This window comes from Electrona antarctica, assembly GCF_951216825.1.
Source record: "Electrona antarctica genome assembly, chromosome: 4".
Lineage (NCBI taxonomy): Eukaryota > Metazoa > Chordata > Actinopteri > Myctophiformes > Myctophidae > Electrona > Electrona antarctica.
In genome coordinates this window covers 56,412,112-56,427,917 of record NC_136809.1, presented here as the reverse complement: position 1 = coordinate 56,427,917, position 15,806 = coordinate 56,412,112, and the positions used below count along the sequence as shown (strand labels likewise).

The window sequence follows — 15,806 nt, the reverse complement described above, 5'->3', positions numbered from 1 at the left end:
TCGAGGACCACTGGGGACCACCTGGAACCCTCTGGAACCCCCTCGAGGACCACTGGGGACCACCTGGAACCCTCTGGAACCCCCTCGAGGACCACTGGGGACCACCTGGAACCCTTTGGAACCCCCTCGAGGACCACTGGGGACCACCTGGAACCCCCTCGAGGACCATTGGGGACCACCTGGAACCCCCTCGAGGACCACTGGTGGTCCCCGGACCACTGGGGACCACCTGGAACCCCCCTCAAGGACCACTGGTGGTCCCCGGACCACTGGTTGAAAAAATAACCTATAACCCCCAACAGAAGGCTGTGAATATTTTAGCAAACAGCTAGCCGAGGACACGCGTTTAGGCGAGAATTAAAAATGGCACGGCCACCTGTTCTGTTCATTACGGCTTACTGTTGATTCAGAGTCAGTCAGAGGACCTGCCAGACTCACTCCCACCCGAGCCCTGGTGTCTGGTGAAGGCTGTCCATCTCACGCGCACACACGGCGCGCAACGCACGGCACATACAAACCCCCGCGCACACGGCGCGCACGCACATACACGGCGCGCGCGCACGGCTGCACACAAACCTCCGCACACACACGGCGCGCACGCACGCACATGCACGGCGCGCACGCGCAGACGGCGCACATACAGTACACACCTCTCTGTTAATTTATGCTTTTGCATATCAGAGAGTGAACACATTTTGGTTAGAAAACGTCGTACGCTTTTAAGAGTTAAATTAACATAGGATTTCACTGTAGGCACGCAGGCACGCACACACACACACACGCGCGCGCACACACACACACACACGCACGCACACACACACACACACACACACACACACACACACACACGTTCTTCCACATTCTCTCCCTGCTGGTTCCTCTATCTCTCGCACACACCCGACTAAGCTCCTAAAATGCCTTCCAAAAAAATAAATGTTCTTAGTTTCTGTTGTTCGTGTCGTGAGTACATGCATTACAAGACGATAAAGCAATGCATTTTTTGTATTATTTCGGAATGAGGTAGATTTTGTTCTGAGCGAAATCCTTTTTTTTCTCTCCACAGCAAAATAAATCAAGGCATCGACCTGTACAGTAGGCTACACAGTGTATATGACTATAGTTTTGATTGAAATATTGGTGTGAAGTATCTCGCATTTAGGATGAAGGCCTTAAGGCAGAAAATGCAGAGATGGCACTTCAAAAGGCCTTTATTTCACCTCTCCCACTGTGTGTGTGTGTGTGTGTGTGCGTGTGCGTGTGCGTGTGCGTGTGCGTGCGTGTGCGCGTGTGTGTGTGTTTTTTGTTTTATGTGTGTATGTAAACCTTATTGGTTCGAATGTGAGACCGACAACCTACCTCGAACCCTATTGGTCGGACTGTCATTAGCAGCACATGTTCGAGCACATGTCTTACCTTTGTTTTTTTAACCCATTTTGGGCGGGAACCCCTTTTGGTGTTAGCATTATGTTATGCTTTAGCTATTGAAAAATAGCAGATCTACAAGCTCGTAGCGCGCTACTCGGTGGCGCGCTACGAGCTTGTAGGTCTGCTATTTTTGAAAAATAAAACGACTGACATAGAAACATAACTTTTTCAGAAAACTGTCAGGATGTAGAAGACATTTTTAGAATCTGATCTCAGGTCTAAATTAATTAAAGTAATAAAAAAGAGGAACCGTTTGGACATAATTAGGTTTCCGCCCAACAGCGACAATATGTCCGTTTAATAAGAACAAAAACAGCGTATTGATCAACTTAAGCTCTTCATCATTTTTGAAACGTGCGACGTGATGTTATTGTTTTTCATTCAAAAGGCACTGCATGGTAGAACTCCTATATAGGACTAAAGCTTAGAGGATAAAACGCATGTTGAAACACGTCGAGAACAATTATTTGCGGGGCTGGCAAAACAAACTACTGTTCTAGTTTGGGGCTTCTTCAACAAGAAGTCGTAATGAATCAATACAAGGTTTTTTTTGTGTGTGCATGAGGTTAATTCTCAGCGGTTGTTAGAGATAAATCAAATGAAGTAGCACGTACTTCATTACCCCGCGCTTCTCCTGGCAATTCTAAATTCCCCACTCCATCTGCTGCGTGTACAGCCCAGACACAAACACACCGACGCACACACTGTGCCTCATGCACACGCGCGCGCACACACACACACACACACACACACACACACACACACACACACACACACACACGCGCGCGCACGCACGTGCACGTACACAGACACACAGCAGACATTACGCACCTCCCTTTTTTCACTTCTATCACCCCCCCGGTGCAACATTGATTGATTCCTTATTAAAACAACATTGTGCATCTGCATCCATTGTGGAAGTGTATAGTCAACAGACAATTCATGCAACACACTTTGGCTGTCTGGAGCCAATTATATTATATTATTATCATCACACAATTCCGTTCCGTTCGCTTAGCTATTCTCTCGGTGTTGATTGAGCCCCACACAGATGTGCCCGCTGTTCCAGCATGGGCATATCGGCGCCCATTAAGACCAGTCTGTGGCCTTGTGCCCACTTCATTGTATTAAGTGTGTGCGTGTATGCATGCATGCATGCGTGCGTGCGTGTGTATTGTTCACGGTGGAACCTTGACAACGACCATACAATCGTCAATGCATCAAACCACAAATGCATCCCTGCCATTTACTGTATAAGTGAAAGTAATGTAGACGTTTCATTATATAGCGATAAGGCTGCAATTTGTTTTGTTTTGCCATTTGTGACAATTAGCGGCGATTAGTTGTGGCCAATCAATAGCAGTTATCTATCTCAGCACGGGAGGCTGTCCACCAATCACCAAGCAGCAGCATACTTCCCGTTGTTGCCGATCGCCTCGGGGGTGTTTTGGCTACATCTAGCTGCTTCAGCTACATCCAAGATGGCGCCTTGTGCACCTTGAAATGGGCCCTGAAGAAACAAATCGCTGGGCGCCCCGATTTAAGGGTTACAAATACCCCCGGGCGTTCTAGGTGTTACTATTAACTAGACCTGTACGTGCCCGTCGGCGACCGGCCTACATGAGAATGATGCAACTTGGGAACCTAATAATACCCGTTGTCAAGTGGGGTTGCCGTGGCAATTAATTGGCAGAGGCTGGAAATTGCACAGGCGAGGGGATTCCCACTGAGGGGATTCCCACTGGCAGAGCCTGAGCAGAGCCTTTTGTGGTGGTTCTGGAGAACCGTGGGATCCGCCCGACTCGATACCGGGCACTGCACTCCCTGTGGGGGGTGTGGAACGTGTGTGTCGAATGTGAGGTTGGTGGGGCGAACGGTTCTCGAGTTACGTGCATTACAACCGTACACACACGCAGACACACACGCAGAGACGCACGCAGAGACGTGGCGCATTTATAGTAGGATGGCAAGGAAAGAGGAAACAATAAAAGGCGGGTCGATCGGTGCAAAATGACATGTCCAGCGTTTCAGCAGCCGATGCAGTGGTGTTGCTGAGCCACCAGGGGGCTTAGAGCAGTGGTTCCCGTAGTGGGACCCCTAGGGGTCCTTGAGGGATCCTGGTGAATGGCCGATTTTCCAGTGGGTCCAGAATGCTCTGTAATATTTTGCCCTTATTTGGGCATGGCTGGGGGTCTGCCATGCCCAAATATGGGGTCCCTGATGTCATACGTATATGTGACCTCACGGGTATATGACACGAACATTCACAGCCAGTATGCTAAAAAATTGCTGCAGCCTCAGTGATTGAATCAACTTCTCCAAAACTCAACTCTTCGACACGGATCTCTTCAGGACTGTTATCTTCAAGACTCTTTTGACCAAGACTCAAAGAGCTCTGGAATCTAGAAGCGTACTTCTTTTTGACTCTCCTTTTCTTTGGCTCTTGAGCTCTGCATTCTTCTACAGAGCAGGAAACCAACAGGTTTACTTCAATTCGCCAACATCCGTCGTGTTAAAACATGTTGTCCTGGACGTTGCATCAGAAAGGATCACCAGTGGGACAGGGTGCCGCTGTAGCCGTGAGACACGAGGTGTACTACTTTGGGAGGAACACTGACGGGGACAACAAGGATCAGATTCATGTGCAGGTCTTCAACACAGTGACTTTACTCTGGAAGAGGTTGACCCCGGTGACCGCCGGAAGAGGAGAACCTCACCTTGAAGTTCCCTCCATGTACGACAGCTACACGGCTGTCCTGACTGAAGACACTGTCCACCTCTGGGGAATGTCATGGACTGACCCAGGTTACCGCAACGTGCTTTATGCATTTGATGTCGACGCCCACACGTGGTTCAAACGACATGTTTCTGGAACTGTTCCGGAGGAGAGGCCGGGCCACTCAGCCTGTGTCTTGGGGAAGGTCATGTATATTCATGGAGGATGGGTCCTAGGCCGGGATGGGTCCCGGCCTAGATACACTAATAACATCTACAAGTTGGACACCAGCACATTGGTCTGGACTTTAATTAACACCAGAGGAACTCCACCTCCTGCTTCATATGGTCACTCTGCCACCATCATTGGAACAAAGATGTTTGTATTTGGGGGCTGTTGGGGGGTTGTTGGGGGCAACACCATCAGAGTTTTTGACACCGAGACCAACCTTTGGGTGAACACACCTTATACACAGCCTCTTCTACAAGGACATTCAGCCTTTACCTACAATGGAGCGCTGTACATATTTGGCGGCCGGACATCGGGCCATTACGTCAATGATGTGTGGAAATTCAGTCCAGAGACTTTGTCCTGGAAGAAGGTTGAGCCCAAGGGGAAAGGCCCGTCTCCGACGAATCATATGTGCCGCTGCATGGTGGGAGATCGTGTCATCCTCTTTGGAGGAGACAACACACCTGACGACCTGTATGTCTTAGACTTCAGTCCTAGCCTCAAGACGTTATGTAAGCTAGCAGTTAGTCAGCACGGTCTGGAGCAGTCAGAGCTCCCGCACAACATCAGGTGGGAACTGGCAGCCATGACTATAGTACCAACAGCAGCTGAGAAAATAACCAATACATAACACAACACTACTAACTAGACTCTACACAATCACAGAGTGTAAAATAATTGTTATTTTGATCAACGTTTGCCTGTTAAGTCTCCTATGGTCGCCACATCAATATGGCATGGAGTTGTTGGACAAAATCCTATCCAACGATATTAAAATACTCAAATGCAGAATAACTAACTGGGCCCGGATATGACAAGGGTTGAAAACCTACAGAGGGTTTACTGTAAGTGGTTATCGTTTCAAGTAAAGCACTTTGAACTGCCGTGCTATGTACAGTATATACCTACATGAAAAACACAGGCTTTGCCTCGCATTATTACAGGCTTTGCTCTCAATAAGCCTATCTCACAGAATTTCCCCGCCCCCCTTAATACGCCCCCTTTCGGGGTTAGTGGTGATAGCGTGACGTCACTCCATAGACGCTACATGTTAACAGAGGTAATTTAAGAAGTCTACAACTTTTGTTTTCTCAAGGTAAGGTTTGTTCTATCTGTTCGAGCTGATTTACCATCTTGTTTGCTTCATAATAATATTGGTCTGTCACATTTTTACATTAGAAAATGTACTTATTCTCCAGAGAAAAAAACGTGTAAATGCTAATGTTAAAGACACCACTATTTACCGGAAGTGGGCGTGGAAAGCGGGCTGTGAGATAGGCCTATCAGGATTTAGCGGCTTCCCGAAAGAGAGGAGAGAGGAAACGAGAAAAATAAAGGCACAACAAAAAAAGAGATTTTGTGTGTGCACAGTATGGTGTGTTTGTTTGTTTGTTTGTGGTGATTTAATACAGATCGTATTTGTTTTGTCAGAAACAAAACGTCAAACTGCAGCACTCAAGTGGGTACGGGATGAACGGCGAGATGCTGATGAAAGGAAAAGCTGTATAAAGGCAGCTCTACGGTGTATAGCAAACATTATGAACAAAGCTTTTTATCAAGGCTCCTGGCTCATTGGAGGAACAATACAACGTGTGTGTGTGTGTGTGTGTGTGTGTGTGTGTGTGTGTGTGTGTGTGTGTGTGTGTGTGTGTGTGTGTGTGTGTGTGTGTGTGTGTGTGTGTGTGTGTGTGTTTTTTTGCTTTAGTGTGGTATTTGTTGCATGTCACTGTACATCTGTGCTTTATTATTGTACCTTTTTGTACAATTGCGTAAATGGGCAATGTGGTTGTGAGGAAGAGGTGGTTCAATGAGAGTTCAAATTGAATTGTAACAACCTTATAGGGCTTCACAACACCGGCCTGTTTAAGTCACATCTAGTCGAATCTGATTAAAATCGTTTTTTGTTGTTGTTATTTTAAATCCGATCTTGTGGCCCGACCATTCACATTGCCGTTTGCAAGTGACCAGACCCGATCTAGGTGTGTTCAGACTGGCAGCTAAATCCAGCCCGGAATCAGATCTGTGCCACAGATTAAATAAGTCTAAACGCAAACAAGTCACATTCAAGTCACAACGAAATCTAATTTAGATCAGGTTTGTTGCATTCAGACTGAGACGGATCTCTGAAATCAGATTTGAAACCACCTGTGAATGTGGCTCAAGTCACATTGGAACAGATCTGATTCCATGTGACCTGTCTGCATTTAGACTTCTTTAAACAAATCAGATTCCAATCTGGATGTGGCACAGATCTGATTCATCATTCCAGGCTAGATTTGGCTGCCAGTGTAAATGGGGCCGGATACGGTTCTTTATGCCAACTAACGCCAGGGCTCCACCGGACGCGTTGCGTCTCCGTCGCGTGCGTCAAAAAACGCACCGGTTCAATTTTATTGCACACGTTAATGTCACGCAACGCGGGCAGTGGAGCCACCCTTCATTGATTAAAAAGGGAACATTCCCTGACGGTGACGCGACGCTGACACGCCCGGTGGAGCCCCGGTGTAAGTCATTCTAACGGTGCATTTTGTGATTTGTTTCCATTGACCTTTTGTTCTTCTGTTTGATTTCCGGCAGTGTTGTGGTGGACGCCGTGAGGCGTACTACTGCTCCTTATTGACCATTTTTTTATCTTTGTCCAATGTTTCCATTCAGTGCCCGGATTCGGCCTGTAAGCAGGATCTCCTGGCCTACCTGCAGAGAATCGCCCTGTACTGCCACCAGCTCAACATCTGCAGCAAGGTCAAAGCCGAGGTGCAGAACCTCGGAGGGGAACTCATCGTGTCCGGGGTGAGTTTCGCAAGGTCAAAGATTTCAGATGTCAGATTTTTGAGTGGTGCAAACCACTCCAACAACCAGCATTGTTTGTATCCGTGTTTGTGTGTACCTGTACGTGGGGCCCAAAAGAATGAGCATGGTTACTATGGTCACTGACATTACGTCAGACCACAGCTGATCAGGCTATATAAGACCTTGCACCACTCAGTTCACACGGGTGTGATTTTTATTGGAGGGACAGACGTACAGCCCCTTGAGATGCAGCACCTCATTTTCAAGAGGGACCCAGCATACTGTACACCAGGGGTTCTCAACCCGTGGGTCGCGACCCCTCGGGTCGCCAATTTATTTTGGGGGGGTCCCCAAATATATATATTTGTACATGCATACACCTTCCCTAATGATTATATCTGGTTTCAGTATGTATTTATGGTGCATTGTCTCTATTCATTTATTAAGATTATTGTAGCAGTCAATTCATATTGGGGGTCGGGAGGGGGCGGGGCGGCGGTCCCGAGATGTTGCCAAAGCATTTTCGGGGGTCCCCGGCCAAAAACTTTGAGAACCCCTGCTGTACACAAAGACACAAAACATACAGTACACAGATACAAACGGATATACAAATACATACATATATGTGACCAAGTTTGACTGAGGGACTGCCATTGCGTTTTTTTTAATTGTCTTTTTTTCATGTCATATGAAAGCAGGGAATCATAGCTTCAAATGTACATATTGGTTGTTCAGTTTGACCCACCAGTTTTGGAGATATGGCTTATAGAGTAATGTCTTGCAGAGAAACAGTGAGTTGAGAAAACAGACTTGAAAGGTTCACTTCTGTGGTCTCTTAACATTACACCTACATGTTTAAGCATTTATTTCATATTTACATGTCTTCTGTGGACTCTAACATTACACCTAGCTACATGTTTAAGCATGTATTTCATATTTACTCCGCCCCCCCGCTCAGTGGCGTTTTGAAGCACCCGGAAGACTGCCGGAAGTACCGTCTCAGAACGTCTACTTCCGCATTTGACCACCACATTTTGGTGGTCAAATGCGGAAGTGCAACCGAGCACTCAATGTTAAAGCCCAGCTGCACGGGGTTTCCCGGTCATGAATCCACGGGTCCGCCTGTAGTCCCTCCTCCTACCACTAGGGCCCAGAGCTTCAACGTTGAATAGCCTCACTGGCCCCTTGCACCTACCCCACCAACCACCACATAATCGGCTGTTACACAATGGAGATCAAGGTCACAAGGTGCAAATGCATCAGTGCCATTATTGATTACCGTCAGGTTAGAAGCATAGACACGTTGAGTCTAGATGTGAATATAATTAAGGAGGTCCTGAAGCTACTAAATGATGAGATGGAATCTAAGAGATAGAGGGAGATTGTTCCAATCAAAAGCTGAGGTGCAGAGCCTTTGGAGAGCTCCCCACCGTGTCTGGGGTGAGTTTACCATTAATTTCACACACGGATAAACCGATTCCATGCTGTTACCATTATATAACATGTAGATCTGATATTTTTATAGATTCAGTCGACTAAAATCGTGTGACATTTTTAGTCGACTAAAACTGGAACAACACTAGAACATTCCAGGTGACTAAAACTACATGGAAATGATTCAAAAGACTATAACTAAGATCTAAATCTAAATGTACTGTCAAAAACAACACTGGTCCTATGATGATAACAACACTGAAAGACTAGCAATATACAGTATAATGGCAGGTACTTGGTGAACGTCCAAATATCTAGATCATAAATAAAGTCCACTTTGCTTTGGTCTGCATGTGGTTTTTTTCTTTTCTTCCTACAGTACGGTTCTTCTGTCAATGTCTCCTAATCTGCTGGGACTCAATTACAGTTTATTTAAAGCATTTAGGACTGAGGCCAGATTCTACATAACGTCTTCTAAATCGCGGCAGTTTTCTGAAAAACCTTCATGTTTCAATGATTCTCAAACTATTTCATGTCAAGGACCCCCAGGAATTATATGTAATTGGCCCGCCGACCCCCATCTGAAAATACGTTGTTCCAGGGGACCCCCACAAGAAGCAAAGATATGAGTTAAAAAACATTATTGTGAAATAATATAATAATAGCAGATCTAACAAGCTCGAGCTTGTTAGATCTGCTATTTTTCTCAACAGCTAAAAGTACAACATAAATAGTTCAAAGTGGTTAAAAGCTAAAGCGACACATCGATACCCCGTTCCCGTCGCAAATGGGTTAAGTGATGTTCAAGAGTTCTGGTCCCTGCTGAGATTTTAACCTTTCCACGCTGGCCAGCTGGAAGTCCACCCTCATTAAATCTAAAAAGGCGCTTCGCTTCGCTCCGGGTATATAAGAAAGGGACTATGGGGGGCCTAGCGGCCCCGGCAAGCTCTTTAAATGTCAGTCCAACACAACAGACGGATGGGACGAGAGGTGCACACCTGACCCCCATCATGCCACTGCTAATTATGAAGTGCTCAAAAAAAAAAAAGGATGTCATAAGTGTGACCGGTGTGAGGGTCTGGTTCTTGTTCCGTTGCTTCAGTCGTGGCAGGTAAGCTTCGTTGCGTGGCGGGTCAAACCTCCCATGTAGCAACGGAGGAGAGTTCAGCTGTCAGGGTCGTTCGCTAACCTCATGCTTGTATAGCTTACTCTTTTGTCAGGAGAAAGAAAGAAGAAAGAAAAACACTCATTGCGCCGTCTATCGTAGACTATAGTGATGACTCCAATAGCTGAACTGGGCTCGGCTGGTTCGGTCTGGCTTATTAGCCAGGCTAGAACTGGGCCACATTACACAAATGTGACTAAATTTGACTGAGGGACTGCCATTGGATTTTTTTGAATTTTCGTTTTTTCTTGTCATATGAAAGCAGGAAATCATAGCTTCAAATTGACATTTTGGTTGTTCAGTTTGACCCACCGGTTTTGGAGATATGGCTTATAGAGTAATGTCTTGCAGAAAACAGCGAGTTGAGAAAACAGGCTTGAAAGGTTCACTTCTGTGGGGCCAGAGGCCGGTTGATAAAAATGAACAACATTAATGACACTTGATAGCTTCTCTATATTTATTTGTATTTCATTTCAAGACAAATGCTTGGCCTTCCATTTCTACTCTGTCAAATGACACAATTTGTAATCAAAGCATAGCCTGATTTGCTACATTTACTCTCTTTTGAATAATTCCGGTAATACGTATAATATAGGCTAATTCTGTCTGTATAGGGGAAAACAAATCGAAATTTGAATGGCCGTTTTCAAGATGTTTTGGCTATTATCTCTGGAACGGAAGGTCCAATCTACTTCCCATTCTGGACGGGAACCCGTTTTGGTGTTTTAGCTAAGCATTATTTAGCTATTGAAAAATAGCAGATCTACAAGCTCATAGCGCGCCACCGAGTGGCGCGCTACGAGCTTGTAGGTCTGCTATTTTTGAAAAATCGTGAAAATGTGGCACAAATCTTTGAATATATATTCTTTCAGAAGACTTTTTATTTATTTCGACGCCAGGCCTGAATGGGCTAAAGCTTGTTGGATGCGTGACTTTGAGCGCATTTGATTGGCGGCCAGTCAGAATTGCATCGCTGGCCGGAAGTGGCCCGCGGGCCTGAGTTTGAGTATCACAAAATGCCAGCTCGAGACCTATACAAGGCCCCAGTGTAGCTCTCCAACGATGAAGCACTGGGCCCTAGTGGTAAGAAGGTGCGACTGCAGGCGGACCCATGGAGACTTGGGGCTCCATTTTCGTCACCGCTAAACCCCTTATCCCTAAACTTCTTTGCCTTTTTTTTACTATTTTGCTAAACATTTTTGAATAGCTAAAATGGCCAGTCTACAAGCTCACAATGTATCAATGTAGATTGGCTAGTTGAACTATTCAGTCTCTATCCTTTTAATACTCTATATACCTATGGACAGTATTATGCGTGTCTTAAGTACCAGGTCTTATTACTTAACTTAAGACCTGGAGGAGTGGTCAATGCTGTTTGGCCACTCAGAATAGCCAAATGGCATTGATCACGCCTCCAGGTCTTAAGTTAAGTAATAAGACCTGGTACTTAAGACACGCATAATACTGCCCATATTATGGGTCTATAGCTTTGAGAAGCAGCAAACCTTGGAAAGTATCATGAAGGAGTGTGTGTATAGTGTGCCTATATACTTGCTGCATTGTGCAATATATGTGGCCCCTATAAGTATGCGGATTTGTGACAACAAGCGTTTAAAAAAAAAAACAAGCCAGCTCTCCCCTCCCCTCCCCTCCACTAAACCTCTATACTCCTGCAGCCAAAGTGAGACTAATCAAATTGCTTAGCTTTTTCTACCAGCCGAGGCTCTTTGCGTTACTGTTATCACGTCAAATGAAGGGGTAAGCAGTTTAAATGTATATCTGGTAATTAAAGTGCTTATTGGAGGAGTCGTGCAAAACGACCGTTCTGCCAAAGTGCAGCTGGAACTGATGTTGTTGCCTGGAGGATCTCTGCCATAACGCAGCGGTGTGGGAGAGCTGTAGGGCAGAGGGGGAGCGGGTTTTACAGAGCGAGGGAGGTGCCAGGATGTTTCAACCAATTTGGCAGGAGATCGGGGGAGGAGAGGAGAGGAGAGGAGAGGGGAGGGGAGAGGAGAGGAGAGGAGAGGGAGGAGAGGAGAGAGGAGAGGAGAGGAGAGGAGAGGAGAGGAGAGGAGAGGAGAGGAGAGGAGGAGGAGGGGAGGGGAGGGGAGGGAGTTGAGGGTTGGGGAGAGGAGGGAGGAGAGGAGAGGAGAGGAGAGGAGAGGAGAGAGAGGAGAGGAGAGGAGAGGAGAGGAGAGGAGAGGAGAGGGGAGGAGAGAGAGGGGAGGGGAGTTGAGGGTTGGGGAGAGGAGAGGAGAGGAGAGGAGAGGAGAGGAGAGGAGAGGAGAGGAGAGGAGAGGAGAGGAGAGGAGAGGAGAGGAGAGGAGAGGAGAGGAGAGGGGGAGGGAGTTGAGGGTTGGGGAGAGGAGAGGAGAGGAGAGGAGAGGAGAGGAGAGGAGAGGAGAGGAGAGGAGAGGAGAGGAGGAGAGGAGAGGAGAGGAGAGGAGAGGAGAGGAGCTTTGAGGTACTTAGAGTTGGTTAGGATTTCAAAAAGAAAGAAAGCTTGTGAAAAGGACGATCGACAACATCAAGGACATTCAGAGAGTGTCTTAACCACCATAGGACTGACGACCAGATTCTATACAAAATGTCTTCTAAATCCTGACATGCAGTTTTCTATGTCAGTGGTTCTCAAACTATTTAATGTCAAGGACACCCCAAAAATGATTAATTGGCAGCCGACCGCCATGAAAAGGGTGTTTCCAGGGTCCCCCCCCCCCCCCCCCCAAGAAGCAAAGTTATGAGTTAAAAACGTTTGCTGTGAAAAGAATATAGCCTATATTCAAAGAATTGTGCCACATTTTCACAACGTTTAAAACATTTGCAGATCTAGAAGCTCGTAGCACGGCAACTCGGTGCCGCGCTACGCGCATGTAGATCTGCTATTTTTCAATAGCTATAAAGTTTAAAATAATGGTTGCAGTGGATAAACGCTATACGGCGACACAGACGCGTTCCAGGTCTTAATGGATTAACCACTTTGAACCTGTATCATTATTGGGAACATCTTCACCCGAAAGGAAATCCTCAGCTATTTTTGAATTACGCGTTAGAACTTTAAAGTGGTGCCTTATGCTTATCAAAAAGTGTGCTTGCTTTTTTTTTAGGACGATATTTCCACTGCTTGCAAAGATGTTACAGCAGTAACAGGCAGCGTGCATTGTTTTGAAACCAGCTATTTTTGGCATGACATTTGCACATAACATTGCCTTGATGTCTGTCTCCCCCTCTCTCCTCTCTCTCCCCTCCCTCTCCCTCCTCTCTCTCCCTCCCTCTCTCTGTCTCCCCCGCCCCCCTCTCCCCTCTATCTTCCCCTCCCCCTCCCCCCTCTCCCTCTCCTCTCCCCCTCCCACCTCTCTCTCTCCCTCCTCACTCCACTCCGCCTCCCTCTCTCTCCCCCGCCCCTCCTCCCTCCCCTCACTCTCCTCCCTCCCCCTCTCTCTCTCCGCCCTCCCCCCTCTCCCCCTCCCCCCTCCCACCTCTCTCCCCCCCTCACTCTCTCTCCCCCTCTCCCCCCATCCCACCTCTCTCCCCCCCTCACTCTCTCTCCTCCCCTCTCCCTCTCCCCCTCCCACCTCTCTCCCCCCTCACTCTCTCTCCTCCCTCCCCCCTCTCCCCCTCCTCTCCCCTCCCCCTCCCCCACCCTCTCCCCCTCCCCCACTCCCCATCCCCCTCCCTCCCTCAACCCCTCTCCCCTCCCCCCCCCCCCCCCCTATCAGCTGGACAGTGCCACGTCCCTGATCCAGGCGGCCAAGAAACCTGATGAACGCGGTGGTGCTTGACGGTGAAGGCCTCGTACGTGGCGTCCACCAAGTCCAGAAGGTGTACGGCACGGCGGCCGTCAACTCTCCCGTGGTGTCGTGGCGGATGAAGGCGCCGGAGAAGAAGCCGCTGGTGAAGCGCGAGAAGCCCGAGGAGTGCCAGACGCGCGTCCGCCGGGGCTCCCAGAAGAAGCACATCTCGCCCGTGCAGGCGCTCAGCGAGTTCAAGGCCATGGACTCCTTCTAAACGGGACCAAAAGAGAGAGAGAGAGAGAGTGAGAGACGGCGAGGTCAAAACGCCCCGACCGACATCTTGCGAGACCGACTGACTTCACGCGAGACCGACTGACTTCACGCGAGACCGACCGACCGACGGACATCTCGCAATGTCGGTCGGCGTTTAGACCTCGCTCCCGAGACCGACCGACATTCCCGCGAGATCGACCGACATCACGCGAGACCGACCCGAAATCCTTGCGAGACTGACCCAACATCTCGCGAGACCGACCGACATCACACGAGACCGACCGACATCTCGCGAGACCGACAGACATCACACGAGACCGACCGACATCTCGCGAGACCGACAGACATCACGCGAGATCGACTGACAACTCGCAATGCCCGTCGGCGCTTTGACCTCACACCTAGACCGACCGACCGACATTGCGAGATGTCGGTACTGCGGGATGTCGGTCGGTCTGTCTCGTGGGATGTCGGTCGCTCGGTGCGTTTCGACCTCGCTCCGAGACCTTACCGACCGACCGTCCGACCCGACATCTCGCAATGTCGGTGCGCGTTTTTGACCTCGCTCCCAACCTAAAAACAAAAAATGCCATGCAAAACAAAACACGACGACGAAAATTCAAAGAAAGTTTTGAAAACTATACCCCCTTTTTTTTCCTCCTTTGTGTTAAACCCTGCCGGCCGCCTCCTCCATCCAATGGCCACCGTGTGTTGGTCTCGGTGACACCCCTCAGGAGGACGTCCAGTATACCTGCTAACTGCCACACATATATAAATATATATATATATATTTAACGGCTCCCGTGAACTCTCCAGACCTGGTCTTATAACGGGCAGAGCCATGCAGCAAAAAACATGCCTGACACTATTTATTTCTTCTTATTGTAGCTTAAAAAACATGTGAGAGCCAAAATGTGTGACAACTAAAAAAAAATGAAACTACTTTTGAGAAGGGAGGGAGAGAGACTGGAAGGGAGGGAGGGAGGGAGGGAGGGGGGGGATAAAATAAAATAAAAAATACATAAAATAAAAACAAAAAGGAACATATCAGAGGACAGACGAGTGGCCATCGTGATATTATAATAATAATAATAATTTGTGGCAGTCAATATTCTAGCTATTATCATTACTGTGCTACTGAATGGCTGCTTGTATTACACATCTTAAACCGTCGGAGTGAATGGTATACACCGTAGAGGAATTACACTACAAGGGGAACCGTGTCCATTATTTGGTATACAGTATGCTCCCTCTTGATATTATATTTTTCATTTTTGTTTTGAATGTTAAACCTGTAGTGCTAGGAAATAAGTTATGTTTAATAAGATACCTTGGAAGTGTGTCGACATCCAAGTAATACTATGTTTCCCTGTTCCTATGATGATGATGATAAATAAAGCCATATATGGTGTTTTCCTACAAAGCACACGTATATGGTTCTATTGCAGTGGTTTTCAACCGGTGGTCCGGGGACCACCAGTGGTCCTTGAGGCGGTTCCAGGTGGTCCCCCAGCTATAAATGATGGAGAGTTGGTAAGCGAGTTGGAGCCTTATAGATCTTTAACTCTTGAGAGCGTAAAATTAAACCGAATGTTGGTTTCATTTCATGCTCTTAAGAGTTGGAAGAATTATTATTTTGACTGACGTTTGCCTGTTATCTCTCCTAATGGTATACCACACCAATACAGCATGAAAATGGAACAAGAATCTTATCCAACGATAATAAGTTAAGTTAATAAAAAATGGTGTGTCTGAGAGGCTAAATGTCGTCAAAATGGTGGTTTCCGTGGCTCAAAATGCCGAATGAATAATGGACCTTGACTTGAAAAGGGTTGAAAACCACTGTTCTATTGTATTGCCTTTTTAAAAAAAAATACATTTATTTAAAGATTAAAGACCTGACGGCAACCTTGGTTGAATGTTATGTAGCGTGTAATTATAGACACAGAGAGGTTTGAGTAGTTTGTGGTTTGCTGAAAGACTAGAATCCCTGCGTACGGTTTATCTTTATATTCACCCTTCTCTAATAAAGCCCTCA

The 15,806-nt window shown here is 47.2% G+C and overlaps 1 protein-coding gene across 1 annotated transcript in view; it reads left to right on the top strand.

Moving 5' to 3' along the window:
- The window catches only part of ctnna2 (catenin (cadherin-associated protein), alpha 2), a 782,371-nt gene extending 767,674 nt beyond the window's left edge, over positions 1 to 14,697 (top strand). The window contains 5 exon segments of the mRNA XM_079499975.1: positions 7,028 to 7,162; positions 13,481 to 13,516; positions 13,518 to 13,538; positions 13,540 to 13,573; positions 13,576 to 14,697. Coding sequence (XP_079356101.1) covers positions 7,028 to 7,162; positions 13,481 to 13,516; positions 13,518 to 13,538; positions 13,540 to 13,573; positions 13,576 to 13,769 — 420 coding nt within the window. The 3' untranslated portion in view covers positions 13,770 to 14,697.
- Positions 14,698 to 15,806: the final 1,109 nt, after the last annotated feature.